Source organism: Tachysurus fulvidraco, chromosome 24, assembly GCF_022655615.1.
Source record: "Tachysurus fulvidraco isolate hzauxx_2018 chromosome 24, HZAU_PFXX_2.0, whole genome shotgun sequence".
NCBI lineage: Eukaryota > Metazoa > Chordata > Actinopteri > Siluriformes > Bagridae > Tachysurus > Tachysurus fulvidraco.
Genome location: NC_062541.1, coordinates 10,900,499 through 10,919,903, shown reverse-complemented (window position 1 = coordinate 10,919,903; position 19,405 = coordinate 10,900,499). Strand labels below are relative to the sequence as shown.

The 19,405-nt window shown below is 36.6% G+C and overlaps 1 protein-coding gene across 2 annotated transcripts; it reads right to left on the bottom strand.

Moving 5' to 3' along the window:
* Positions 1–411: 411 nt before the first annotated feature.
* mfsd2ab (major facilitator superfamily domain containing 2ab) lies at positions 412–13,844 on the bottom strand. 2 transcript variants are annotated; one of them, XM_027175976.2, is made up of 15 exons: positions 13,437–13,844; positions 12,819–12,968; positions 11,637–11,762; positions 9,421–9,545; positions 6,836–6,959; positions 6,640–6,718; positions 5,614–5,780; positions 5,406–5,496; positions 4,682–4,800; positions 4,427–4,510; positions 3,649–3,732; positions 3,390–3,502; positions 3,159–3,302; positions 2,384–2,560; positions 412–1,949 (listed from the first exon to the last, which is right to left on the bottom strand). In XM_027175976.2, exons 2-15 carry the CDS (start codon positions 12,834–12,836, stop codon positions 1,895–1,897), a joined length of 1,506 nt encoding a protein of 501 aa, XP_027031777.1. In that variant the 5' UTR covers positions 12,837–12,968; positions 13,437–13,844; the 3' UTR covers positions 412–1,894. The 2 variants fall into 2 exon arrangements, with proteins under 2 accessions (XP_027031777.1, XP_027031776.1); XM_027175975.2 differs by lacking the exon at positions 12,819–12,968 and having other exon boundaries at positions 13,437–13,843.
* Between the last annotated feature and the right edge of the window lie 5,561 nt (positions 13,845–19,405).

Genomic DNA, 19,405 nt, shown 5'->3' with positions numbered 1-19,405 from the left:
TGTAGCTCCTGCCAGAAGGGAGGAGCTGAAAGAGGTTGTGTCCAGGGTATGAAGGGTCAGTGGTGATTTTTCCTGCCCGGTTTCTGGTTCTTGTATGTTACAAGTCCTGGGGAGTTGGCAGGGGGGCACCAATTATTTTTTCTGCTGTTTTAAACTGTGCGTTGCAGTCTGATTCTGTCCTGTTTTGTTGAATTTTGAAGCAAGTAGAATTGAGAGAGTTTTTTTAAATGATTTTGTTGAAAATTTTAATTTTTCCTCTGTTTGTGATATTGAAGGATCAAGACTAAAACATCTCATTTTCTTTGCTCATTTTTATACCAGGGCTATGTACAGTAAACCTCTGTAGCTCTAGGTAACACAGATAGCAGGAAAAAACACTGAGCCATTCCAAAAGATCACACAATGCAAAGCTGTAGACAAGGAGCATTTATTAAACAAATCAGATTTAATCGGCTTTTAAATAAGACAAAAGTGTCCTTTTCCCCCACAATCATTAACACATAATATTTAAACACTGTACAAACATTATCTACATATTTACACAAATATGTACAGCAACAGTCCTTAGTGGAATTACTTCTGGCAGTAAACCAGTATGAACCTCATCACTGGAAAAATCTCAGAAATAACAACAAAAAAAAACCCTTCAAGAGATTCTGCAACATTTGTAGATGCATTATATATGTATATGTATGACATATGACAACGTATACAAACATATATTCACAAGTCATCTTAGGTCTGAAGAGATGACATGCAAAAAAAAAATATATATATGGTGGTTTTCATTTGCAAACCACTTTGAATACATACAGTCAACAACACAAATAAAAACCCTAGTGCTTCCCTTATGCCATCTTTTGTAGAGGCAGCAGATTCATATATAAATTAAGGACAAACACTGAAACAGTGATGTAACACCACAAGAACCTTAAATGTGGATACGTTAATTAGCTCCAAAATCCTTTCATTGCCCTTTAAAGAGTTACATAAAAGTTGACATTGCCAAACAAATATTAAAAATATTAAATAAGTAGAGCTTCGTTCTTCTCATATTGGAGATTGTAGACGATGCAGAACCAACACCATCCATGTCGATAAATTAATATTCAACACCCTGGTAAACCAAATGTAAAGAATCTGCTAATAATAACTGTGCAAATACTAGAACTGTGCTACTGACAGTGATTTTTGAACGTCACTTTTGTTTAACATTAAAGGATCAAAAGTTAGACTGAATAGACTGATTAGACTGATACTGTATTCTGTGTAGAGAAATGGAAGGAAAATGGATTGGGGATACGAGTTAAATATGCACAGATCTTCCTATGCACGTACATGCACATGGCACACGCGGCACACACACGTGTAAATTCACACATGGCACACACACGTACACATGTAAATGCACACATGGCACGCACACACACACGTACATGCACACATACGTGTAAATGCACACATGGCACACACACTGAATTATTCCGTAAACTGTAATAAAGCAGTGTAGTATACTGCTTATATTTTGCAACACAACAAAAGTATGAACTTTTCCTTGCAATGTATAAAATGTTTAGTGTAGTGTGAGTGCTTTGTGCTTTTCAAGTTCATTACATGTCTTATTTCCATTCTGGAGAGTAGCACTAACATTGGCAACATAAACAAAAAATGCATACGCTCTGAGCACAGGTCAATTGTTTTGTGCTTGTTCTATAGGGAACAACTTGAGTCTGCTTTCAGACACTTCCAGATCCTCCATTCGATGTTTCTAATTATTTAGTTGTCACAAACACAATAGGGTAAACACGATTGGCCTGAATGCCTCCGAGGGCATTTATCTGAGGGTCCCTTATTTGGTCGTCCAATTTGAAGCCCTCTTTAGAGTTCTGTGTTGTTACAGCGCGTTGACCAGCTCAGATTCTGACGAGTCTGCATCTGACTCCAGCTCCCTAGAGCAAGAGAAAGGGAAACAGTCAGATAAAGCTCAGTGTTTAAAATGTGCTATTACTGAAAGCTCATTATAGTTCCAATCTTTCTAAGGTCTAAGGGTTCTTTCTCACTTGGCTTTATCCTAAGCTATCCAGAGCTGCATCCTTACAAAATATTACTGGCAAGCTGTAAAACATCTCAACATTAAATCTTTTTAACTCTGGCAATGAGGAGGTAAATCCACCCTTATAGTGGAACATCACTTTGCATACCATTCAAAGTCCTTAAAACTCTTTTTTTTCTATGCTCAATATCATTTAAATCATCATTGAGCTTGATGTTATTTATAAAAAATTAAAAAATTACATCAATCATGATGGAAAAAAGCAAGTGTCATGTATAGAGTGGAGCCTTAAAAAAGGTACAATATCGGAAAGGTGTGTGTGTGTTTTACCTTTGCTCGTTGAGAAGTTTGCGGTTTCCCTGCCGCCTCACCTCGTCAATGGGATAAGAGATAAATATGATCAGTCCTATGATGATTAGTACAATTGGAGCCGCAGAGACCAGAATCTTCAGTGTAATATCCACCGCAGCTGGTTGCGTGCAGCCTCTTGTTACATAACCTGCAAAACTACATGGAAATTTTTTAGAAAGATTAGTTACATGTTCATGCTCAACCAGTTTAATCTGATGACAAACAATTCAGTTCAGGTGAAAAATGTCAGATTGTAAGAAGATAATTTTTCTATAATCAGTGTCTTGATTTGGCCCCAGGAAGAATAGAATATGGATGATAGAATAAAATTGCATGGATCTCCAAGTCAGCAAAAGACTCAAAACAATCCAGCAGAAGTTTGGGATTTTCCTGCTTAAAGACTTCTCATAAAACGCCATGTTAATAAGTGAAACTACCAAACTAAGCTGGACTCTTGCCGGTAGTTGACTGGAACCTGGGAAACCTCTATTTTTGACATTAAACTGGCTTAAAAAATGTATGAGATCTAAATGTGCATGTTTATCACCTTATTATTAAGGTCTACATTCATCTGCCAAGAACTCATTATCCAGAAAAAGGTTGCATGTTAATGTCAGAGCAAAATGTGCTATAAAAGGCTTAAGCTCCCTATAAAATCTGCTTAACCTCCCTGTAAAATCTCATTTCAAAGGCCCATGCAGGCAGAGAATATTAGCAAGAATTGTTCAGCATGTGTGACTGAGGACCGACTCACTCGAGGCTTAGAGTTGAAATTCCTAAAGAAACTCCAGAGGCAAACTTTGTGAAGAACACGTAGAAGGAGTAGAAGATGGCTTCGTGACCCTGAGATTCAGGATTCAGAACTTTGAAGTCATCAACCACATCAGGAAGCATAGACCTGCATACACACATATACATGTACAAGTTAGATTCCCAACGCAGTGCTGGTCAGTGACCAATGGTTCTCTTACTGTCCGACACTCACCAGGGGAGGAGAAAGGCAGCAGCGATGCTGACTCCAGAAGCAAAGGCAATAATGTAGGTCACAATGAGATTACTCTTCAACAGGACCACTGTGATCATGAATGGAATCACGATCTGCAAACATTACAAAGATGAGCATTGTGAATTATTACGTCCTCAATGTCTTCAACTGCATTATAAATAATTTTGTCCAAAAAACGCTCTCCATTTTTAAACACTGCTACAAGTCACACCTATTAAATGGTCCTGCTAATACTTACTGTAGTCCCAACATAGACGGCTGTTTTCTTGCCAAATCGGGTAAGGAACCACTGCCAGAAAGGGATGGTGAGAGTGGCAGAGAGCTAGAGACAAAATAGATTAGAACAGATTAGAGGTTAAGACTTTTCATTTCACAATTCATACTTTTACTCTGAAGAGCTTTATAACTGCCTTTTCATACAAGTAAAGCCACAGGAAAGGAGTAATTATATAGTGAGGTTACTGCACAAGAACTGGCACCTCATTCATAGTGAGATTGAGCCCAGGATCAGTCTGTATATTTCTTTTAACCAAATCCTTTGTTTAAAAAAAAAAAAAACAACCTGTGTGCCTATTCAACATGTAGCATTAATTCTGCAGGTGTTCTGTGAATCCAAATCCTGTGCTGAAACATTTTATCCTGTTAAATAGCATTAAATGGGAGTCTTTAAGCAAGTTGTCACTTGCAGCAAGTAGTTAAACCTGATGCGTCAATGTGAGATTGTATTATTGCACTTTGAGATAGTCTATCTTTTAATAAGGTTTAGAGCTGAATAAATATCCTTAAACATTACCAGAAAAGTCTTTTTTTCATATACATAATGCGACTTTTGTATTGTGTTAAACACTCTTAACCCTCAATTTACAATCCGAAAGTAATTTACCAAATAAAAGTCGACCTTTTTGAGACTGAATGGATTCTAGTTGTTTACTCTACGAGCTAATATAATGCCATGTTCTCAGCTTCCTCCCCAAGAAAGCTGGATGTTGTGCTATAATCTTTGGAAGAACACTTACCATGACAACCAGCAGGACATTCTGAAAATCGTCTCTGAAGCCCAGGGTGTAGGAACAGAACAGAGCAAAATTGCCCTCCAAGAGCTGCACAAAGAAACATTGAGTTATAAAAAAAAAAAACTACGTGCAAATCCTAATCAAATAAAACAAACCACCAGCCAAAGATAGCTAAGACTAGCCATGGTGGCCCAAAAAGTGGCTGAACTTAAACCCGCAAAAACAAACACACTCCTGTAAAGCAGGCATAGCACTCACCATGAAAGCCAGAGAGGTGAAGAGGAAGCCCATCACCAGCTTGGCGTACGGACCATGGCCCATCACTAAACGGATACCCCGGAAGAAGGACATTCGCTCGGATCGTACCTTTGACGCTTCTATCAAAACAAAACAAAATATTTTTTAGGGGCTACGGTATTGGTTAATTTAAATGAAATTCATGTCAAATGTAAAGGAGTCATGGCGCTACTGTGAACATTTCATCACAAGCTCATCCAAATCTTTGTGCACAGCATGTGAATTGTTCAAGAGTCAACACTCATGACTGCGGGTACTGTATATAGTTCCTGTTGTGTGCTTTCCTCTGCCCTGGGCTGAACCTGCTCTACAAATGCTGCTTTGTTAAAAAGTTTTTTTCCTGCAAAATATGCCCAAATAAACTAAAAAACTGCAGCACTGTCTATTACAGTGGAGCCCTGTTTCAGATGCATCTGTATCACTGGTGTAAAAGAACTCCTCTCGGTTTACCCAGTGCCATTCCCAAGCCCCTAAACCTGAAGAGTGCCAGCCACAGAGTAACCTGAGAGCTGTGGAAAAGAGTCCACTAAACAGAATATGCGACCTGAATTAAACCAACCTGATCCCTAAATTACTTGTGGATGTGTGACTAACTCCCTGTGGAAACCAGCTTTGTTGGCTTCCAAATAATATCAGGGTGTGGACGGGTAATACTATGGAAACATCAACAAAAATTTTGGCTCACCTTTGCGTTCCTTCACTCCAAGAAACAGTGTGATGGCACAGAGGATGTACATGGCACAAATAACTCCTGAGGCAATCATGTAAGCCTGTCTCTGAGAAAAGAACATGAGCGGGGTAATGTGTTAAACACTCACAAGCAAGAATAGTTTCTCTTTAAATACATTCACTCCTAAAACATCATAGCAATCACTCAGAGGTCAGAAACTTACTGTGTCTTCAAGGGAAATTGTTTGGCTGCTGTTGAACTCAGATCCAGAATTCTGGGAAGTGGAGTTGAGATCATTTCCAACCGGTACGCAGGGCGCATTAGCCATCCCCACAATCTGACCTTGGATTCCAGTGCCAATGACAGTTCCCAAAACCTCCACAGTCATTCCTGAATAGGAAAATGGCAATGATGAGGCTTGTTTGGAACATAAAGCTATTTCATTATCACAGTATACTGTATATCACATTCAGAAAGTGTGCTCATTCTAATAGTGCTTAATGTTAGCATTCCAATAATAACAATTTTAATATGTATTATTTTGGGAATCCTCTGGAATATTAGTTAGCATATAGAACAAACCTTTAGAAACTACACAACACTATGATTCTGTATCACAAGATGATGAAAACGGTCAGTTGTTCAAACTAAGAAAAATAACATCACTGTTGAGAGACCTCACATTTTTTCAGCTACTAATTTTCACATGAAGCTAAATTCTAAATGCTGCCCTGTTTACTATAAATAACCAATGTAGGGAAAAGTGTAGCAAAAGGCTCTTGTCGAAGTGTACTTGCATCTGCTCAAGAGAACATCGTTTGAGATTTAAAAGCAATACTCTCTTAAGTATGTGTGGAAAACTGTTAAATACTACTATTTAATGTAAGATTTTTGCATTATTGTTACTACTCTTATTAATGCTACTTTAATTACAATAGTATTGTTATTAAATAAAAATAATTAAACATATTTACAAATTTGAATATTTAAACATTTTAAAAGCAAAAAATATATAAATGCAATAAATTCCATGCTTTTACAAGTGACATTTAACCAGAATGTTCAGAAAACACGCATTTCGATAGCTGAATAACAGAAAAATGTGAAATCTTAAGCTTCTAAATGTGGCTGTGCCCTGAAATACATCAAACGTGTTCTAACCGCATTCTTTCAGCCTAAATATATAATGAATCTTAAATGTTTAAGGGTGATTCAGTCCTGACTGCTAATGGCATCTTGAAATACTTACGATAGGCGGTGGCTGAATCTCTCTCCTTCTGCTCTGAACTGATGAACATGGTGAGGGCTGAGTATGGCACATGGAAGCACTGCAATGGAACAAAAAAGAAAAATAAAGAAGAAAATGAGATGAAGGTTACCTCTCACACACTTACACTACAGGTACTGTAGTTTTCGTGCAGAGGATTAAGCTGGATGATCCATACCGTTTGTAGAGTCTGGAAGAGGCAGTAGAATACGAGGTACCAGAGGACTTTACCCTGATCCACAGGAGGCACGTACCAGATGAGAAAGTAACATATTACTGCAAAGGGAGTAGACAGAATAATCCTGCAAAGAAATGGATATAAGAAAATTATGGCTTGGATTATGAATTGTTTGAGCATTGCAATTTACATGCAACTTCAGACATATCTGGTGTTAACAGTCAAATTAGGAAAATTAGCCAAATTCACACGCTGTGCCCAGTATATCCAAAAATACCCGTCCTCAAAATCACATTACGCCAATTACGCAATCCTCTCCATTTTGTCATGTCCTGAATCTAGTCAGACTGTTACATAATCATGAACAGTAGCTGGATATTTCATTATGGGCAACGTTTTGGGCCACATCCTGTAGTTGCTGCACATTTCCCTGATGTGTTACTCATCTAAGATGAATGTACAGCAAAGAAAGTAGGATTTGAACGGAAGGGTGGACACACTATGAGTCAAAAAAAAAAAAAAAAGTAATAGACGACGACGATTACAATAAACTGGTTTTGTGAACAGGTTTGTAACAATAACACTTCCATTGTTTATTTTCACTTGGGTATATTAGGTCAGAGACAGAAAGCAACATACAAGCTTATGACTCAATTACTATAAAAAGCTATTTTCTTGGCTAATACACCCAGACAAAATAACCACAATGACAGTGCTGTCTAGCATCTGTCCGTTTCATGAGGATCCTGGATCACTTTGAAAATAATACAAGCTCGTGACAAGACTTAATATGTTGAGATGCTTGAGATATTGTCCTGACATGCTGTGTAAAATGTTAAACCTTAAAATTCCATATGAACCACACCCACATTCATTTTCTTGCTCTGCTCTTTCAAGCAATTCCATTGCAGTATGTAGGATGGAGCACAATAATGCATTATAGTGCTTTCTTTTTCAGTATTTCCTAACTAAAGCCTTAAATACCACCAAGTATATAATAGATCCAGCCTTAAATAAAGGCACAAAAATGAATAATTGTTGCTACAGACACTCTTTGATGGCGAACATTTATGCGTCTCGTGAACTGAAGTAACCCTGTAAAGATATCCCTCCCTTTTTGAAGGCGTTGGCTCTGATTGGACGAGAATCGGTGGTGTGTTGTATGGGCCACTCGTGACGTTGGAATTTGACTATAGTGACAACACTCATCCCCCCTCCAGAGAATGAGTGAGTGTGTAAATCTCTCTCTCTCTCTCTCTCTCTCTGTGTAGTGTCTTGTATCAAACACATGGCTTCTATTCATATCTATGGGAATATATTATTTTCTTCTTTGCATATTAACTACATTACTAATGCTCTAACCAAAATGATTCACTCTTAGTTAAACAACATTCATGGGTACAATAAATGTGATCGGAAAAACCATTAAAGAAATTGTGCTTTAAATCATCTTGTGGGAGCTTCGAGAAATCGTTAATTGTTGTTACGCCTGTTCATTCCTCCTGAGACGTTTAGCACGCCAACAGCCAGCTATGTGTTCCATGAGTCTGCTGATAAACCAGGCGTGTTTCTGTGGCTAGAATGAATCAGAGAGAGGGGGTGGGCGACTTCTTAGGTCAGTTCCCTTGCCACTAATGTGGAAGCAACATCAACAATCCAAGTGAATAACTGTCCTTGTCCAACTCAAAAACCAAGAACGCCCTTTTAAAACGTTCAGGCTTCATTCAAGAACTCTCCAAAACCAGACGGTGCACTGCCTCATGACATTTTTACACACATGATTAGAAGTTAACAAGGTCTGTTTAACTACCAGATTTCCTTTTAGTGCACAGCAAAACTAAATGCTGTATTTAATCGCTAAACAATCTTCTCATGCGAGAATCAGGTGCAGCGATATTCTTTAGTGCCAAATGATCTGGCAGGACCCACTGACCTGGCAAAACCTGTGAACTAAATCACTACTAAAAATCCTTTTCCTATCCCCAGGCCTCCCAACTTTCCAATATCTATAACTCAGCCCCTAATGAGCTTTTTAGACTTTTTCACACAGTCAACTCCAACAAGCCGATTTGGCAACTAAACTAACACTCTCCCATTACATTTAAAGACCACTGGAGCAAATGAACAAATGTCTTGTCTAACAGAATCAGGTGAGAGATCCTGCAATGGCACAGAGGTACAGCACATGCCCCAGATGATCTCTTTTACTAAAATAGCCCCGTGGAGTCAGTTCTGTAAATCTCCACAGTGGATCAGGGTGTGTTAAACCAATCATTCAAAACCGAAAACAGAAGCTTTACACATGGGGATTCTTCAAGAGACATCAGTTTGATTCAGGAAGAGAATTTTGAAGGGAAATTTGAATCTTATTTAGACAAAAGTACGAGGTTTAGAAAAGTACCCAAGATATTTGAATAAAGCAGGGATAGTATTTCTTTAATGGATTACACATTTGAAAACACTGTGGTACCAAGAATGACCTCAGAAAAGTAAAACACACAAAAATAAAATTTATTTAAAATTTAAATAAATAAATAAATAAATAAATAAATAAATAAATAAATAAATAAATAAATAAATAATACCATGGCATCATTTTCCCGAATCTGGTCCATGGAGTCCGGCTGACCAGGAAACCCACAGTGGGGTCGGTGATGGCATCCCAGGCTCGCCCAACAAAAAGGATAATGGAGGCATAGGATGGATCCAACTAAAGAGCAGAGAGAGGAACAGACCAAGACCTTACATAAATGGAGCATTTAAACAAAAAAAAATAACTATAATCAAAACAGAAAGCACACTGATCATAACCCAAAGAACATTAACCTGCTAATTTAGGAGGTATGTGCATCAGTATTAGTAAAGCAGGTACAGAATTATGCACAATATCCCACTATAACCCTGACTAGTATTTAACAGTTATTAATAGCAAATACTTATATCAGTCTATATTGCAGTTCTTTCTCAACTCTAGCCAGATAAAAGCAGGTCTGTTTGAAGTTATATAACCACACATCTGTAAACAGCTACTGTTTTCTGCCTCAAGAATAAGACCGACTGAACACTGTGGCTTTGATTAAGGTTTAATCAATTTTAAGAAAATTATCTGAAATTTCAACCGCCGTATATTTTTTGTTGTTGAAATCCCATTCATGGATGGTGTAGGGCCTATTACTAACTGAAAATAGGGAAATGTAATGCAAATGAGTGTCTGCTGATTATACAGATAAACACCCTCAAGATTTATATTCTGGAATTGGATATTGAATGCTGTATAGGTAGTTAAGAGAAATAAAGTTACAGATTTAATAAGAATTTCCTCAGCCATCAGCCTAAGGAAAAAAGGTGTCATATTTAGAGTTCTTGTATGTAAAAGGTTTAACAAGTATAACCTGCATTCTATCTATATATGCATTGCAACATTTTTGACTGAACGCTGAATTCAGAGATATATGGTCCATAACAGTTTATTAAAATCGTATCATTGTGTTTTACATTTTATGTTTTAAAGTAGAACTTATTCGAGCACAAGGACTTATTTAAACAGAGATATGTACACCCACACCCAAGTGTTTCTCATGAACTGCTTTGTATTAATACAAATGTGTTCATGGATTTTTCCTAACACAAGGCTGTACAATCCTAGAAAGGCAAATGAACCACAGTGACCGTTTTGTAAAGGTCAGAATGTATCCAAAGCACCACAGTAACCTTGAAACATTTGTGTATTCCAGTTCTTTGCCACGGTATTCAAGTCTTCAAAGCCAAACCAACCAGACTGACTACATTTAAACATTTTGACGGCATAATTAACAGTTTCTCAATGAATGAACAATCATATGTCCTGTATGAACAATCATTACTTGCCCTTTCAAACAGGAGCTTTTCCCCATGAGCCAGTATTGTTTGAGTGTAATCTGGCCAGTAAGATTATATAGTTAGTTCTGTATCAATTTAGTACATATTGATAGAAAATAATTATTTAAATGTATTACATTTCCAGCACAATGCCTCTATTGTGTGTTTGTGATGTGGCGGTCACCTTCGTGTCAGTAGGGCAGAGGGGCGTTATTTGAACCAACTCATTTGCCCCAGAAAGTTAAAATACAAGCTCATAAAGTGGAGTATAATTACCACTGGGAAGTTCAGAAGTCCATTAATAATAAAAGGAGGTATACTGGGAACAGACTATTGTATTTTGGCTTTGTATCATTAATGTGTAACTTCCTTGTTATAGTATTAGCACATGCACTAAAATATTGCAAATGCAAATCATAGCTTGTCGGCCAAAATGCTGAGCTCATTGACTGCCCTTTATGGAAACATCAAAAACATTTCATGTGATTAGGTGTGTAACAATATGTGATCCTGTTTGTAATACCACACCTCCCAGATGTGGTAAATTAGTGTGTAAAAAAATGATTCGTGCCAGAAAATTTTCGAAAAATTCACGAGATTCAAGAGACGAGATGGGCATGTGGTAGCCTAGTGGTTATGGTGTTGGGCTACCAATTGAAAGGTTTTGAGTTCTATCCCAGGTAAACCAAGCTGCCACTGTTGGGCCCCTATGGACGGCCCTTAACCCTCAATTGCTCAGTTGTATAAAAATTAAATAATGAAAGTCACTCTGGATAAGGGCATCTGCCAAATGCTGGAAATGTACAGTAAATGTAAGTTTTTCTAGCTATGGTGACTGACAGTGAATTCACTTTAATGCTCCTCAGCACTTCCACATCCACACAAAGTAGCTCATGGAGATGCACGATTCTCTTTGGAGTAATGAATAACCAAGCTAACTCACCAGAGCAACATCCAGGAGATAGATCTGGAGGAAAAAACCCAAGGCACATCCTGTGATCTGATAAGGCGCTCCTCCTACAGCATAACATAGCTTATTGCACAGTGATAAAGGTCTTTTCTCCTCCCCCTGGAAAAAAATAACATCACATTTCAAATAAATTTCAAGTCTGAATGAAAGAGTCAAAAATGTACACAAAAGATTCAAAAACAGATTGTGGGAAAGAACTTCATACACAATTATAATACTGAGTGTATTAATGATTAATGATTGTCAAGAGCATGGTTTGCCATTAAAAACACACCATCAGTACTAAAACTTGTGAGCTGAAACGTAAGTTTTCTGACCTCAAACATCTCACACTGTCATACAATACTCAAATAGAAACACATCCCCCATGGGGACACAGCCCATTGAGATCCAGGGTCAAGTGCAGGCTGACAAAACAGGTGTAGGTGGAATAACATGTTGAAAAAACATCAGGATATCATGTTTTTGTTAAAAACTATAAAGTCTTCAAGGATATTTAAGGTGTGCTGAATCAGACAGCCATGAACCAGTGAACTACCTCACATTCTTATACGTAAAGAGTTTCAACACAGTATTTGGCAATGTTCATCCTTCTATGGTGACAGCTGTGTTTTCACACAAAGCTGACATTCGTCACTTCGGTTTAATGACCAAAATAGATTATAAAATAAATTCAGTGGTCAACCAGAAAAAACTGAATGTTAATGGTAAAGTAGATTATTTTGTCTTTAACCACCAAAAATATATATGAAAAAACTTCCAGTCTTATTTATCGGACCATGAACCTCCAAGTGTGAAGTCTGAAGTGATGTGATATCTGAAGCACGCCAACGGCAATGCCAGTGATGCAAAACTCACAAGTACCTGCAGGTGATTTCACTAATATTTTCACAATCCAATCACGTTGTGTGAACAAGGGCAAACTTGAAACTTATTCAACTCATGCTGATAAACTTAGAGAGGTAATTTTAACACAGCCTCAATTATGTGGAAAGGTTTAATCACGTGCTGCCACACGTTATAAATAAATAAATCGATAAATAAATAAACAAACAGATAAATAAATAAATAATAAAAACCACATTTTTTTTAGATAGATAGATAGATAGATAGATAGATAGATAGATAGATAGATAGATAGATAGACTGACTGACTTGTGGGTGGGGAGTCATATTAAAAACGTGTAATTCTTCCTTTCGCTTTCCTGCCCGACGGGATTAAAAGGGAAACACGCAGGTTTGGTGACGTGAGCACGAGCCCCTGGAGTTTATGACACGTCGCATACCATCCCTGCCAACCCACATCTGTATATAGACACAGATCAACACATGGTTCTCTTTCTATATACACACACACTCGCGTGTTTATCATTATAGAGGAGCTGAGTTACATCTAAACTATTTAAATAATTAATTAATTAATAAATAAAACCCTGAAAATAAATAAATGTCGGTTTATTGACGGAGATAAAAAAGCGCGGTACTTTTAAACTTCAAACCCAGTGATCACATAAATAGATAAACAAACAAACAAACAAATAAATAAGACCCATTTTAAACCCCGACTCATTGGATCTGTATTAAGAACAAGTACTTCTTGTTACCCATTTAAATTAAAACCATATAGAGTCTCTAGACTAAACCCACGCCCATTGAGACACAGCTGGGAAATTAATCCCACACTGGAGTCTTTCCTGTTATATAAAACCCCGGATTTTGACTCAGAATGACGTTATTAATCGATGTTTATGTAGATGTGGTGTATAAACGTACCTTAGAAGCGGTTATGACTTCGTTATCATCGCGTTTCCTCAGCAGACTGGAGTTAGAGTACTGTTCAGCTCCTTCTCCTTTAGCCATCTCGGAGTCACTTCTCTATAAACACACAACGGTTCTACAAAAAATATAAAAGTGCTAAAGCTGTTCCGTGTTGTGTGTTTGCTTTCAGCCTAATGCTCCAGTGAATGGCGTTTGAAACGTATTACACGTTAAACTGTACGCCTCTGAGAGCCGGCTAATTAAAATACACAGGACTCGCCTCCTTTTTTCATTTATGGATGTGGCTCCGCCCACCTGGAGTCGCCTCATGCTTTGTAACGAATCGTCACGGAGGCTCGGCATCCGGAAAGGGTTTTTACACAGCTTTCACGTAACAAACGGAAACGTAGTGTAGTCACCCACTTACCGGAAATGTAGTCTGTGGTATTACTGTGAGAATCGGTTGACTGGTGCAGTTATATTTTTTAGAAGTGTGTGTGTGTGTGTGTGTGTGTGTGTGTGTGTGTGTGTGTGTGTGTGTGTGTGTGTGTGTGTGTGTGTGTGTGTGTGTGTGTGTGTGTGCGCGCGTGCATGGGCGTAAATCATGTCCCCCCCATCCGAGGATTGTCCCCCCCAAAAAAAATTATTTACAAAATATCGCACTCTCTATTGTGAAAAAATATTTGTATTTACACCTAAATAATTGTGTAAGTAGAAAAAAAAGACAAACGCAAAACTGCATTTAGAAACAGTTGAGTCCCCCCTCCCCTTCCTCACAATGGTTTGACCCACTGCCTGCTTTCCCAGTACATCTCACATACTCTGCACACACGAGTCAGGTGTGTGGCTGCGGCTCAGTTAATGTTGGACTCCATTAAGTAGGGGATTTTACTCACTTTAAATAAAGCGATTCTCTTTAATGTAGTTGCAGACTCATTCATAAATTAGTTGCGGCAAAAATGCTGATTACCGATGTAATTTTCCATGAATCTGCTATATTAGCGATTAAAATCTGACTTATCTGGTTAACGTTAGCTTGTTTACAATAGCTTGTTGCTTAGTGCACTGTAACTAACACACCAAAGCCGTTTTGTTTTTATACATAGTGCAGTTACTGTAAAGTGATTATTTAATAATTGATTTTGTTTGTTTATTTTATATATATTTTTCACAATAACAGTCATGTTTATATTTTATTGTATGTTGATGGCTTAACTGTAAACAACACAAACAATGCAATAAATAGTTTTGAAGAAGAATCTGCTTTGTCATTGAACCTGAGAAAAACTTTATAACCATAATGACGCAGTCTCCATGCTACAATAATAATGATAAAAGCAAAGGTTGTCACTGTGGGGACATGTCTTTATAAGTACAATTTGACTGTATTATTTTTGTCCCCCTTCAAAAATTGCTAATGAGAAATTTTATGTTTATTGTCCCCCCCCCTACTGTTAAATGAAATTTACGCCCATGTGTGTGTGTGTATGTATGTATGCATGTATGTATGCATGTATGTATGTGTGTGTGTGTATATATATGTATTTATTTATGTTTTTACTTATGTGTTTGTATATGTATGTGTGTATGTGTGTGTATATATGTATTTATGTTTGATCATATTTGTACTTATATGTGTGTATGTATGTACGTTTGTACTTATGTGTGTATATTTATGTGTGTATGTGGACTCTTTTCTTTGTTGCGTTCAGGGAAACGCTTTCCTTGAAAGCAAACACAGAGAGAATGAGGAGAAGCTTCTTCCCATAGGCCATTCGGAGTTTAAACCAGGAAACACCCAGGATCTGGATCTAGATCAGGATCTAGTACTGGACCTCTCTCCTTCACTTTTTTTCTGCACACCTTTTTTTGCACTATGACACTTTAACTCTGGACTTGCACATCACAGTGCCACTTTATACACTCTATACACACCATACTGCACATTGACACTTTAAGGACAATCATTAAAAAAACATACACATTTATGTATATGTATATACATTTTTTCACATATATTTTCATATTTTATATAGTTTCTTTTTATACTTTATTTTTTTATCTACCTCATTTTGGTTATTTTTTTTTTCTTAATTGCATTACTTATATTTGAATACCAGACAGATGCAAAAAGCATTTCATACTCTGTCGCATGTTGTACTCTATATGTATATGTATATGACATAAAATTTGATTTGATTTGTGTGTGTGTGTGTGTGTGTGTGTGTGTGTGTGTGTATTTATGTATGTACATATGTGTGTCTGTGTATGTGTGTATGTATGTACGGATGTGTGTGCATGTATGTATGTGTGTTTGTGTATATATGTATATAATGTACATATTTCTGTATACTGTATATCTGTTGATCCTTGACTGGCATCTGGGTGTGCTCTATTTGTTTTTTGTTTGTATGTTCATCAAGTTATCTTTTTTATTTCAGTAATTATTTTAATTGAGAAATATTCTTTTACAATCACTCTACACTCACATGTTTGTGACAGTATAAATTTTTTGGCCCTTTGTTTGTTTACATTTTCGTTCTTTCTTTTTTTTTCTTTCTTTTTTTCCCATGCCCTTACTCAGGGTCATGTATGTAGTAGTCTGTCTGTCTGTCTGTATGTCTGTCTGTGTGCGTGTTTACTTTTTTAACCAGCATTTGCTTGTACAATAGTCCAACTCCAAATACTTTTATCTATAACAATATTTAAGCATGACACTGACTGAAAGGTCATTCCCAAAAGTCAGGGTTATAATTGTTCAGAAAAAGCATCATATCATTAAACATCTAAAAGAAAAAAAATCCCAATTTCACAAATTGCCAACACATTCCTGAATTACTAGCTAATATACTAGATATTGTCATGCTAGTAAAAAAGTTAGTGATGTCCAGAAGGCTGTGATAAACATCAGTTATTAAAGATGTTCATATCAAAACAAATTTAAATTCCATCCATTTAATAGGTTTACCCACCATAGCGGCCAGTAACTGATCTTTTTAAAGTAGATATTAAAGTATATTTGAGATAGTACATATATTAAGTATATCTGTTTCAATCTAATATTTAATATCTTTTGAATTTTTGTACTAAATATAAAATTTATTTATAAGTGTACACACAAAATACAAAACAAATCCTTGGGTTTTATTACTCTTAGCTACAGCAATATGTTTATGTGTCCATGTTTTAGTGTTCTACATAATTTGAATGGCTGCCAGCAAAGCCTAGATGTCCACGTGGAGCTGGCAATATTTACTCTCTCAGAGTTAAGATTCAGTGTCATACAGACCAAATGTGTGCCAACTGGAGATAAGATAAGTTTATTCAGAGTGGCTGTTAGTGTTGATACTGCTGATATTTGGTCATAATATTGCCTCACTGTCTTCAGTATTTGTTTACTAATCTGGATTGCTTAAGAAAAGATGGCCTTTAAAAACTGAATTGTTAATAAATGCCACTCATCTTTGTTTAATTGCCCTGACAGATACCATAAGGTTTTAGTCCAAGTTACTGTACACTGCAATAGCACTTTGATCAGCATCACCTGACACCATGAGTTAGAGTTAAGAAGAGCTTATGGATGGGTGGTAGGAGGTGTGAATATAAGGCTGTATAAAACAGTGCTATGTGTTCTGATCTGGAGCATACAGGGAGCTGAATATCTCATACAAAGTTATTTTATACTAGCAGTTACGTTTGGTCAATGTCCTATAGTAACTCTTAGGTTATGAGGCTCACATCTGTTGGTCAGTTTCACTCTACTTTTGTAAGTATTATGCTGGGAAACATGAAAGCATCAGAGTTTCATGCTAGACCAGTTTACCAGGAGAAAAGATAGGATCTAAAGAGCTAAACTTTATTATAATCATATTATGACAATGAAGACAACTGTAATAGCATTCTTGTTCTACATGAAGCCAGGAAAATTCCCCAGTAATGCATCTATTATTAATCTTTGAGTCTTTTTTTTTCTTTGTTTAGATATGAACACAAAACATGCAATAGAAAAAAAAAATTAGAATTTAGAATTTCTTAGGCTTGTCCATGAAAAAAGGTTTCACATCCAAGCGCTATTATAATAGCTAGTGCAAAGGTTATACACTATCTCTCTTTGTTTGTTTGTGTGTGGGGGGGATGTGTCTGCTTGTCCATGCAATTACATGTATTCATTAATAATCTCTTGATTCAATTCAAGCATATTAAACTAATAGGCATGTGAAAATAATATAGGTAGGAACGGTACAGTTAAGTGCAAATGTTTTTTTTTGTTTTTTTAACCTTATCCCTGAAAACACATTAAATGGAATGATTAAGAGAAAGTTCATTGTAATACTGTTAAAGGTATAAAATAGTTTAAATAAATTAACAACGAAAAATCATCTAAATCGATGATCCTCTTGACCCGCATACGTAATGTGACATTTGATTTTATTTGATCAGAATGATAATAAATACGTTTAAAACATTTTAAAAAAAAAAGCAAAGCAAAGGAAGATATAACAACCTCACACAAGCTATAAATGACAACTGAAAGGAAATGAAAAGGAGGCACTAAAAGATTCAAAATGTGAGCTCTTGAATTATAAGTAAATATTTATATCACATTCAGAAAAGTCAATGGCAATTTTTAATTATTTAACCTTTTTTTTGTCCTTTTTGTATGTAGTTACAAGAGACATGAGAGATTTAAAAGTGAAAGAAAATGAGTCCTGCAGGAGTTTTTTGAGGCAGACCTGAAAATATACAGTAAATAATATCTGCAAGAAGAAAAGCAGTAGAAAATATGTTTTTCTTTTATGGTTGTGTTTAACATTTCTGCAAGTTGAAATAGTACTGTTCAGAACAATTCTATATAATTACTACATATACTCATTAAATCAGGATCAGCGTTTTCTTGAGGGCTCTGAACAAGTCTCAGGCACTGAATATATAATTTACTTATCTAGAATGTCAGAACAATAACAGTCATCTTTTACCACACAGTGATTTGTTATGTTTGCTCACAAGCGCATTGTATGCTAATGCACTTGTCAGGAGTAAAGCACAGCAGTGTGTGTGTGTGTATGTGTGTGTGTGTATGTGTGTGTGTGTGTGTGTGTTTGTGTCAAGAGAGCCAAGGGCCAACACTATACATAGACACACGTGTTATGGAAAGTCACGAGGAAAGCTTTGTGATACTGCATGTGTGGTATGTACACCGTGTCCGATCATGACCACATGGAAAGCACTGTGTGGGACAGTATGAACATATTGCTTTTACTTAACAAAAAAAAATTAATGTCTATTCAACTATATTTATTTGGATTTGTTTAGTTTAAAGAGTTTTTTTTTTTTTTTTTATAGAATTAGTAGCTCAAGATGTAGTAACCTAAAGGATCGGCGACACACCAAAACCACATTTAAAAAAATCGCACTCAAAATAGGTTTAACATCTTTGAACAACAAGAACACAAAAGCACATGCAAAACAAAAGCACAAGCTTCCTTTGGACATAGAAAGCCTGACCTTTCCTTTATCCATAAAAGCAATGCAACACAGGACAATAAATCAAAGCAGAACAATTCAAATATCTCTAACAAGGCAGAAGAACATGGAGGCCTAAACACCCCACTCATGAAATCTTTCCCAAACTGTTCCTAAAAAGTTGAAATTACAATTATAATGACTATAATATTGTTGTACGCTGTAGCATTACGATGTCCCTTGACGGGAAGATTCTAAAACTATGTTCCAGCATGGCAAGGTGTGCGAAGGCCAGTGTAGAAGACCTCAATTGGACTGCACAGAGCCCTGAACTTCAAGACTACCGAAATCAATTAGGCTACTGATTGTGTTCCAGATCTTCTCATTTGATTTCACAAATTCTTTTGTCCCACAGTCACATTTCAGAGTCTAGAGGGAAGCTTGTTATAGCAGCAAAATAGAGACTAACTACATATTAATGGCCATGGTTTTGTATTGGGATGTTCAAGTGGTCAAGAGTC